Genomic DNA, 10501 nt, shown 5'->3' with positions numbered 1-10501 from the left:
TCCCGAATGGATGCTGGTTAGTTGTCACACACGCACATCTGGTTTTGTGCGTCACTTCTGTGGATATTTTGTGCACTTCTGTTTACATCTGCATACTGTTATATGGTTATTCATGTATGAGATTTATATTGTGCTATTTTATGGTATTTATAGAAGAGACAGTCTATTATTAAACTGCAGCTATTTCAGATGGGGTGTCTTGCTGGTCTTTAACCCCGTTGCAGCTGCCCACGCACACCCACCTACACACACGCACACACATACATGCTCACTCAGCAGTGTGTGTCTGCTGCACCACCAACCCCCCTCGCTCACTCGGGTGAGAAGCACAGCAGCAGGACAGCGTGGAGATGTCAGGTGCGTGGGCAGTAGCTGCAGGGACCGTAAGGCGGAGAGAGCAACAACTTGGACGAGGCAGCTGCCAGCCCACACACACACACACACAAATTCAGCAGAGGCAGAACCACTTGATGCAAGTATTAAAATTCATATTTTACTCTATATTTCCTTCTCCACTATATAGATATGGTATGTGTATGACATGTATACACCTGTGTGCGCAACATACACAGATTTGCAGGGGGTGAACTGGACAGATGAGGGAGCAAAGCGACACACAAGTGTCCTGCACGTCGGGGAACGGCTGCAAGATGATCCAGTTTGACATCATGTGAGTGGTATTCAGGCTGCCGGGGTTCCCATGATTCTCCCCTCCTTGTCTCTTCTCCACCGGCTTCCTGCAGGTTCTTAGTTTTGGCCCCAGGATGAAGGAACAATCTCCCTGTGTTCTTCAGAACTACTGAATCCTACCATCAAAAAGGGTCTCAAACCATCTCTTTGAGAGCCGCTTCCCTCCTGATCTTCTGACAGCTCCACAAATAAATCCAACACCATCTCCTATGAGTATCTATGTATTTGGTAGTCGAATGTCACTTCTATAGGAGCTACTTGAGGGATGTGAACCAGCAACATGGTGGTCTCACACACAAGCTGTGTGTCCACAATGCTGTGTCTCACGAAAGCCTGTCGTCTGCTGTTGATGCACTTTTGTTTACTGAGTGGACACACTTTTTACCCTGGTGCTGTAACCTCGGTCAGTCGCTGCTGAGTAGAGTCATGGTGAAATAAATGGTCCATGTGAGTCCGCTGCCCAACACATTTACTGCTGTTACTCCACACTGCACCCCCCCCCTTTACCATCCGATGTTGAGCTCCTGCACAAGCAACTCGAGAAGGAGCCGTAGCCGTCTGCTGAGACTCGCTCTCCGCACAGTAAAGGTGTGTTTCACTGCCGCTCAAGGAGCCCGTGTGAAAGGGGCTCATTTGCATTCCGGCCCAGTGACGGTTCCACGGCGCACGTGAACGCGCTGCATCTGTCACACTCATGTGAATCTTCCTCTCGTCTCGTCTCCGTCTGCTTTCCCATCATCTCCCCCCGCCCCCGTGCCCACCAATTGTGGAACAAACAAGAGCACATGTGCATAGCCAGTGGGCAGAGAGGAGTCACCTTGAAGGGTGCGGAGCTGGGAGGGGTGGAGAAACACCGAAGTAGAACCGAACACACCGGGGGGTTAGTTACAGCACGATGGTCGGGCTGCACCGAGGCATGATGGGAAATATTGTACTATGCAAGGCTTTCATACACAGCATGGCTCTAAATTAAGGTGAGCTATTGAAGCGCTGCCTGCATTTGCATTAATTATGTAGCAAATTAGCAAGATAAGAAGCGTGTGCTTGGAGTGCGGAAGGTGGAGCCGCACGTGGGCAGGAAGTCAATGACATGCGCTCAGTGTGATCTCTGTGGGTTCAGAGACATGGGAACTAGGATGGAGCATTTTTTTTTTGGGGTGCTTTGTGGCGGACTGGTGTCCCACCCTGGGTATGTCCCCTCCCCATCCAGCCTTGTGCCCTGTGTTGCCAGCTTAGGCTCTGGTGCCCCACGACCCTGTGTGGGACAAGCGGTTTAGACAGTGTGCGTGTGCATGAAATTTCTCAGAGTACCAGTGGTCTATATTGGTCTGTTCCTTTCTTTTCTTTCCATTTTCCTCTTCGTTTCTCGTTCATTGTGGGTTTACTCCAGTGTCTCTCCTGTGATGTACTGATGTTCCATCCAGGGTGTACCCTGAGTTCTGCCCGATGCTTCTTGGATAGGCTCTGGACCGCTAGGATGCTACACTAAACAGGCACTTATTGGAAAAAAAAGGTTATGGAAAACTTTTCTTGTAAGAAAGCGGTTGGAAACAGGCGCGAGATATACAGTATTTGTTAAAAATACATCGATTCTTGGCCTTTAGGCTGAGCTCAAGATGTAGTAGCCTACGGCGATTTGACAGGATTGTGTGGCTTCACTCCAGCTTCCTCAGGGGGAAGTTCTGCTCCCTTGCAGGATTTTGTTTTTTTTTTGTGTAGCCCGTGGAGCCCAGTGTCAGGGAGCTTCACCACCGCCCCCTACGGTGAAATAGAGATTTTTTTTCTAGTTGTTCTTGTTAGTTAGTCCAACTCTAATGATGACATTGAACGGTCTGAAGACAACAATGGCTTTTACAGGGAGGACAGGCTTCTGGGATGGAGACCGAGACCAGACCACGTTCCTTTCTATGACTCCTTCTAGGACTCGTCTCGAATTCCCAGGCTTCAGTGTCCAAGAGGAGGTCTGCGTCCAACACAATGGACTGTTGACCTTCCTCGACATCTGGGGGACATCTGGAAGGCCTTGAGTTGAACTTGAGGACATGCAGGTAGGGTGTCCATCCATCCAACAGGTGAGATGTTGGCTGCTGAAGGTAAAGACGTCCCTCTCTGTGTCGTGGCGCGTCGATACACGGAAAAGGCTTGTGGGCTCGGACTGGCCGCTCTTTCTCTTTGAACAAGTAAAATGTGTCATTTGTCTTTAGAACTGTGCGATCATTTCAAAATGAAAGAACACGTTCGGAACGGTGTTTCGCAGCTAGGGAGCTAGAAGCGCGCCCCCTGTCGGCAGTCGAAATAGCTCAGTTGGGAGAGCGTTAGACTGAAGATCTGAAGGTCCTTGGTTCAATCCCGGGTTTCGGCATCCGCTTCTCCTTCTTTGCCCCATCATATAATAAATTAAAGAAAAACTAATACTACACGCCGAAGCACTACTTATTGTTTTCAAGTATACAAGAGACCAAAGCCCACCGGAGCCGAAATAGCTCAGTTGGGAGAGCGTTAGACTGAAGATCTAAAGGTCCCTGGTTCGATCCCGGGTTTCGGCAGCAGGAAGCGGTTGTTCCTTTTTTCTTTTTTTTTTTTAATATAGTCTTGTCATTTCTTTTATCTACAAATATTAAAAATGTCTAAATGTATTTAGTAGTTATGGCTTCTAAATAATTTAAATTATTCTTTAATTTTTTTTAACACCCTAGTGTTAAGCCGCTGCCCCACAGTATTGACACAAAGATGCTGTGTCGACGACGCGCCACAAGAGGGCGCCGTAATTCTGTTTAAATAGACGCAATAACTTCTCCAGTCACAACAGACTTCTTTGTCCTAAAAATCCATTGCCGTCTTTTTAACATTAGACCAACTTTTTAAAATTCATGTTAGATTTAAATCTTGGGACATTTTGGAATATTTGGAACAATGCATTAACCCCTGGGCGTACATTTATAAGCAAGATACATGTTCATAACTCATCTTATTTTTTTTATATTTTTTATCCCTCACATACTCTATCTTCTCATCTGTCTTGTCGCTGTCATTCTGTCTGTGCTGTGGAAGTTTCTGTCACCAAGAAAAATTCCTGGTATGTGTGAACATACTTGGGAATGAAGCTCGTTCTAATTCTGATTAGTGACTGGATTTTTGCGGAAAGAAATGTAGTCTGAAGATCTCGCTCGGGTCCAAGTCAACTTTTTTATCATTCCCATAATATAATGTCTAGGACATAGGCAGGAGTGAAACTGCATTTCTCCTGGACCAAGGTGTGAAAAGAGAGGACAACATACACATAGAGGACAATGTGGAGGACAACACACACACACATATATATATATATATATATATATATATATCAAGTGGTGATATGTTGTCTAATAATAAATAAATATAATAAATAATAAAAAGGAGGTAGTGCAAAAGAGTAAGTTTTTTTAAAGAACATAGAACACAGATAACAGCATGTGGTAAATAAGGTCTAAGCAGAACAGTTAATGGATGCATAAAAAATGACATTCTGTGCACTCCGCATTAAAGCGGCTGGTGTCATTCTGGATGGGGGGTAGGGGTGTGTGTGTGTGTGTGGGGGGGGTTCGAAAGTCAGGTATGTTAAAGGTAGTAGACAGTGTTCAGGATCCCGACAGCTGGAGGGGAAAAGCTGTTGCGCAGTCTGGTGGAGCCTCCTTGGACGCTCCTGTATCTATTCCCAGACGGCAGGAGGCTAGAGAGGCTGCGGAAGGGGTGTGTGGGGTCGCCCACAATTTTGGAGGCTTTGCGAGCACAGCAGATATGGTCCTGTAGGGAGGGGAGTGGGGTACCAATGATTTTCCCAGCTGTAGTCACTATGCGCTGTATGTTTCTGCGGTCAGAGATATTGCAGTTCCCATACCATGCAGTGTTACAGCTGGTCAGGATGCTCTCCCTAGCGCCCCCCGTAGGTGTGCATCATGGGTGGTGGCACACTCACCCTCCTCAGCCTCTGCAGGAAGTACAGGTGCCGCTAGCCTTTCTTGGCCTGTGGCGCAGGGTTGGTCCAGGACAGGTCATGGGTGATATGCACCCCCAGGAATGTGGTGCTGCTGACTCTCTATGGCAGAACCATCAGCGGTCAGTGGGGGATGATTGCAATGAACTCTGTCTGAAGTCAATGACAGTCTCCTTCGTTTTCCCCACATTTAGGAGGAAAGTGTTGTTCCTGTACCACACAGGAAGTTGGTCTACCTCCTCTCTGTATGCTGATGAGACCCACTGTGGTTGTGTTGTCAGCAAACAATGTGGTTGGAGTCAGATCTTGCAGTACAATCATGAGTCAGTAAGGTGACGTTCCTGGGAGGCCCTGTGATCAGTATGGTGGTGCTTGACGTCCTGCTGCCAATCTGAACTTACCGAGGACCGCCAGTGAGGAGATTCAAAATCCAGTTAAGAAGGGAGGTGTTCAGGCCCGGCCCGTCTAGTTTGCCCACAAGTTGCTGAGGGATGATGGTATTGAATACTGAGCTGAAGTCAATGAACAGCATTCTGACATAGGTGTTCTTGTCCAGGTGTGTCAAAGCCAGGTGGAGGGGAGAAGATACAGCATCATCCGTGGACCAGTTGGCCCAATATGCAAATCGGAGTGAGTCAAAAGCGGGAGGGAGGTTGGATTTTATTTGTTGCATGACTAACCTTTTCAAGCACTTCATGATGATGGGGGTCAGGTCAACGGGGCGACAGTCATTCGGGCAGGATGCAGATGGCTTCTTTGGCACCAGTGTTATGGTGGTCACTTCGAAGCATGTGGGAACAACTGCCTGACCCAGTGAAGTGTTGAAGATGCTTGTTAAGACATCTTTGAGCTTTCCTGCACAATTTTTTAGAACTCAGCTAGCTACGTTGCTAGGGGCAGCAGACTTGTGGGGGTTGATACCTGATTAGAGATCTCTTCACGCTGGCTGAAGATAGACAAAGAACCTGGTCGATGGCTCAGAACTCAAACAAAGTCTAACCACAGTATCCTTTGCTAGCATGTGAGCTACAGACATTAATGATGATTAAGCTGCTCTGGTTCTGATGCATCTAGTCCAACAACTTCAAAAAAAATACACAAGAAGAACGGCAAATATTATCAAAATGGATGTTAAGAACACTCACATAAGGGGAACCTGTTGAATTTATTAGTCCAACACAGAACTGTAACAAAATTAACAGTATAATTACACAGAAATCTTTTGTGTAAATGTGTATACAGCCAAAGCTGCATATGAACAAATGAACCAGGTCCAAAGAATAAAAAAGGTGCAAATAAAATACTCCAATATCTGCTGTCCCAGTCTTGAAAAACATCTGCATATGGACTGCTCACTGGAAAAGATTTTATGCATCATGTGATATTAACCCACCCCCTTCTGGGGACAGCCCTTCCTGTGTCTCCATGACAATAATGTTTTTTGTTTTGCAGCATTTTTTTTTTTTGCTGGAATGATGTGAGTATTATGCAAGGGAGCTTTGTATTTTCATGTGTCCTAATATACATCAAATTTTAAGATTTCTTTCCATGAGCAGTGTTCCTGTAAAAATGTTGCTTCTCTCATCATTATGGTGCAATTAAGTATGTTCACGTATTTAACGTTTAAGTATGCAGTTACAAAACTGAAATATTTTTCATTAAATTAAAAAACAAATACTGAAAGCAAAAAAAAAAAAAAGACAAAGCAAGTCTTCAATCTGATGGATTTTGAATGACAATGAGGAAATAGTCCTTATCTGTAAAAAACAATAAAATGCATATTCAATTCTACATTCATGTTCAAAACAAAATTCATGTAATCTATACCAGACTTTGCAAATTTAGCAACCAATCAGAATGTAGTATCAACATGCAGCCTGGCTCTGGAGCACTCTGTTCAGCAAAGGTACCTGGAGCAATCATGATCTCGTTCTTCTTGGAGCGCACTCTTAGGAAGGTCAGGTCATTCTGCGGGTCGAGATCCCTCACAGTGCTCCGGGTCTTCATCACCAGCTGGTGCAGGAGGCCTGCATACTGGACTGTGCTCGAGTTATCCAAGGTGCTCTTGATGGGGATGCCTGCAGAGACACAGGCAACAAACTCACGGAATGGCTGAGTAACTTACTGATCTATTTATTAACCACTGATGCCTTTACATAATATTTAGGAGAGCTCAGCTACAGAATTCACATGCAATGTAGAGGTACCAGTCCACCTGAATCACATGTCCTTGGACTGCAAGAAACCCATATAAATACAGTATACAAATTCCACACCAACTGAGTTGGATTCAAACCCACATCTGATTCTACAGTCTTGGGAATGCAAAACGTCAGCGCTGCCCGCTTTGCCACCATATCACGCTATTCCCTAGACTCTGAAAGGTCTGGCCTGTGGAAAAAGGATGCAGGAAACGAGAAAAGCAATCTCAATTTGTCACTTTTGCTTTTTTTTTTTTTTTTTTTTAAAATTATAGTAGTTCACATGATCTGTGTTCACTTTACATACAGCGGCGACAGACTTGTGTCTTCAACAGCCACAGCGTGAACAGATTTTCAGTGTAGAAGAATTTATGCCCTCGACTAAATTTATTATAAACAAAGTTTAACAACATTATACTGTACTGTGGCTGTATGTAACATGGAATGGGAAAGGGGCTCGTGTTAAATGCTGGGGAGAACACCTGGGTAATGAACCACACTCCTTCAATCCCTAAAAAGTCTCCCGGTTTGTGATGCAGGACCAACAGCCCTAGTGATGCATCACTGACATTTTTGCACAGAAATGACTCAAACGCACACAAGGGGGGTACACCTGTGGCCGGCACGGTGGCACAGTGAGCAGCGCTATTGTCTCGCAGCACCCGGACAGCGCGAAAGAACGTGAGTTCAATCCCCACTCGGTCTATCTGGAGTTCGCATCTTCTCCCCATGTCTTTGTGGGTTTCCTCCCACAGTCCAGAGAGATGCTGTTCAGGTAGACTGGTGACTCCAAGTCACCCATAGCGTGTGAGAGACATAAAGAGTGTTCCACTGATGTAGGGATGAGTGACCCAGTGTAAGTAGTGTATCTAGCAGTGTAAGTCTTTGGGTGCTCTGGTTTCCTCCCACACTCCAAAGACATGCTGTTCAGGTTCACCCATAGTGTGTGTGTGTGAGTGCCAGAGAGTGTGTGTTCCATTGATGTATGGATGAGTGACTCATTGTAAGTAGTGTATATAGTAGTGTAGGTCACCTTGGGTTAAAAAAAAAAAAAAAATGTGGGCTGATGATACTACATAATGTTCATTTGGAGAAAAGTATCTGCTAAAATTATTAAGTAATGTGTTATGCTTCTTGTGCAGGTAATAAAAGAATGGCAGGACAGTGGTCCAATAGCGACAGGGAGCCATGCCCGATACCTTCGGCGTTGATGATGATGATGCCCTGCACTCCTTTCTGACTCTGGATCCTCTTCAGGGTTTCCTCCACTTCAGCCTGAAAAAAGCAGAAATGTGCTCTTCTGCCAACAACCAGTCACCTCTTCCAAATCCTCTCTCGGTCCAACCCTTTCCCTGGGCCCTAAGTACTTTTACACGAGTCTTCACGCGGCACCACGGAATTCGATATCTAAAAAAGCGATTAGATCGGATTGCATCGCAGCAGGGTAAAAAAATATTCCTAGCTGACGCCGTGTCGTCGTGTCACCAGCAGTAGCACGGCAGCCACTAGCCACAGAGTTAGACATCGAGCTAGCATCCTTTAAAACAGTTCAGATATGAAAAAAAAAGTTTTCCCCACAGACATTTTAAAGTAAGTTAATGTTTAAAATGCATGTCGACAAAGAAAGCAATAAGAAAATACAGCAAACAACATGAGCTCTCCTTTAGCTTAGCAACACAAAACAACGCCCCGTTAGCAGCCGGCTAGCCGGTTATCAGCCCCACACACACATTAAAATCGCACGCCTGCCGCCAAACTAACGATATTACATAGGTGAGGAACACAGAGGTTTTTAAACATATAAAACAAACTCACCATTTTATAAAGTAATTTATTGTGATCCTGCTAGCTAGCTTCGGAGGCGTTGACACTTTATGACAACTGAGGAACTTCCGGTCATGGGCACTACTTCCGACTGCGTACCGCTGTTTGCAAGTGCGCCGTTACGTCACAAACACGTATGTTGCGCGCGCTGTGCCGCGATCGTACTTGGAGAACGTCAGTAGTGCAACTTCTGTTTCTTTTGTGTGCGTTCATTGCAGCATTATCGTTATTATATTAACCGTCAAATTCTCTTGTCAAAGTGCAAGAAAGTGCCGGCGTGTAATTCATTTGAGACACGGAGTCAATATATTTAAGTAGTTATTGTTTATTGGTAGCCTCACCTCTCTCTCTCTCTCTCTCTCTCTCTCTCTCTCTCTCTCTCTCTCTCTCTCTCTCTCTCTCTCTCTCACACACACACACACACACACACACACACACACACACACACACACACACACACACACACACACACACAGAGTAGCCCAAGAACAAGCTGTGCTGCACTGGTCAGTCTTTCGCTATAAAATAGTTCAGCTTTGCGGTTGCCAGAAGGGGCTTGGCATGTTTCTGTGCTGTCTTTATTTGCAGGCCAAAAAGCCTGCCGCCACCGTGCGAAAATCAATTTAAACTTCAGCACAGTGCAAGCAGCTCCCGAGGCTTCCTTTCTTCTGCAGATTCGTGTCAGAACTGTTGACGTCTGCAAAGGGAGATAAGGAGGCAGCATAAGTGGCATGGCCTACGAAAGTTCTACGTGAATCCACAGACGTGACTCCGCTTGTAGCAACTTACTTTTTGCCAAAACAATCTCAGATTTCCAAAAGGATGAGGAGGTCACTAGATATCTCTTCTACTTCTCCCTAGGGACTCGCACCAACTACTGTGTGCAGATGGCAGTTTCCAGATCTTCAGATTGTGGACAGATATCCCTTTGCTGTGTCATTTTTCCTCGCAATACAGTTATGTATTAATTTATCTGATTATCCAAATTAACTTTCAGCACTTGCGGAGTTCTCGTTTCATCAGCCACAGGAAACAATTGCTCATCCGCTATCTCTAAGAAACACCAGAAGAGCCATTCTGTTTGACTTTAAACTTCTTCCAGGAAAGTGGCTATTTTTCTTCTGGAAAACATTGACCATAACAGCATGAGGATGAGTATCGAGAGTCATGGGTTTTGCTAGTTGCTGGCTGCAACAAGTAGTGGCTGTATTGCAAGTAACTTATGAGTCACGTTGAACGTGTCATCTTGATACTGTTGGGGTGGAGTCATTGTCTTTTTAAACACCGAACGACAAGTGGGGATCTGAACATTACAACTAAAACTAATAATAATAATTCTAATAATAATGGTGATGATGATGGTGGTGGCAATTTATGGTAGCAGCCTTTTTCAAGATGTAGAAAATAAAAATATGTTCCAAATTATTTGAAGTTTCTTCAGTGTGACTTCTAAACTACTTTCTAGTTACTAACAACAGTAACTATATTATAGTTGTTGGTTGCCTTTGTTGTAAAGCAATAGTTTGCTTGTAAAATTTTGTGTTTCTGCTTTGTTTTTTTCTGTATAAAAGGTGGATATTGTTGAAGACCTGGGTAAGCCTGAGGAACACAACTGCAGTCTTGTGGTGTGTCATGTCGAATGCAGGGGACCAGGTAGACGGACTCAAATGCTGATGCTTTATTTGTATCACACGAGAGTGGCACCTTCAGAACAGAACAGAGGCCCTTGGAAAGTAGGTGAGGAGAACATCTTTCAGTCTGAGGTTCCGCGGCTAGGTGTGTCGGAGTGAACACTTTTATATTGCGTCTCTGG

General features: G+C 45.0%; 1 protein-coding gene and 2 non-coding genes across 3 annotated transcripts; 2 read left to right on the top strand and 1 right to left on the bottom strand.

The window, feature by feature from the left end:
• Nucleotides 1-2979: 2979 nt before the first annotated feature.
• Nucleotides 2980-3052, top strand: trnaf-gaa (transfer RNA phenylalanine (anticodon GAA)). Its single transcript has one exon. It is a non-coding gene; the product is annotated as a tRNA-Phe (tRNA).
• Nucleotides 3053-3163: 111 nt separating this feature from the next.
• On the top strand, nt 3164-3236 carry trnaf-gaa (transfer RNA phenylalanine (anticodon GAA)). The gene has a single exon. It is a non-coding gene; the product is annotated as a tRNA-Phe (tRNA).
• Nucleotides 3237-5818: 2582 nt separating this feature from the next.
• dynlrb1 (dynein, light chain, roadblock-type 1) lies at nt 5819-8778 on the bottom strand. The gene is made up of 4 exons (XM_018755780.2): nt 8680-8778; nt 8064-8139; nt 6574-6741; nt 5819-6420 (listed from the first exon to the last, which is right to left on the bottom strand). The coding sequence occupies exons 1-4, from the start codon at nt 8680-8682 to the stop codon at nt 6377-6379; spliced, it is 291 nt and encodes a 96-aa protein (XP_018611296.1). The 5' UTR covers nt 8683-8778; the 3' UTR covers nt 5819-6376.
• Between the last annotated feature and the right edge of the window lie 1723 nt (nt 8779-10501).

This window comes from Scleropages formosus, chromosome 24 (genome assembly GCF_900964775.1).
Source record: "Scleropages formosus chromosome 24, fSclFor1.1, whole genome shotgun sequence".
In the NCBI taxonomy this organism is placed as follows: Eukaryota; Metazoa; Chordata; class Actinopteri; order Osteoglossiformes; family Osteoglossidae; genus Scleropages; species Scleropages formosus.
This window is presented reverse-complemented; position numbering and strand designations above follow the sequence as displayed.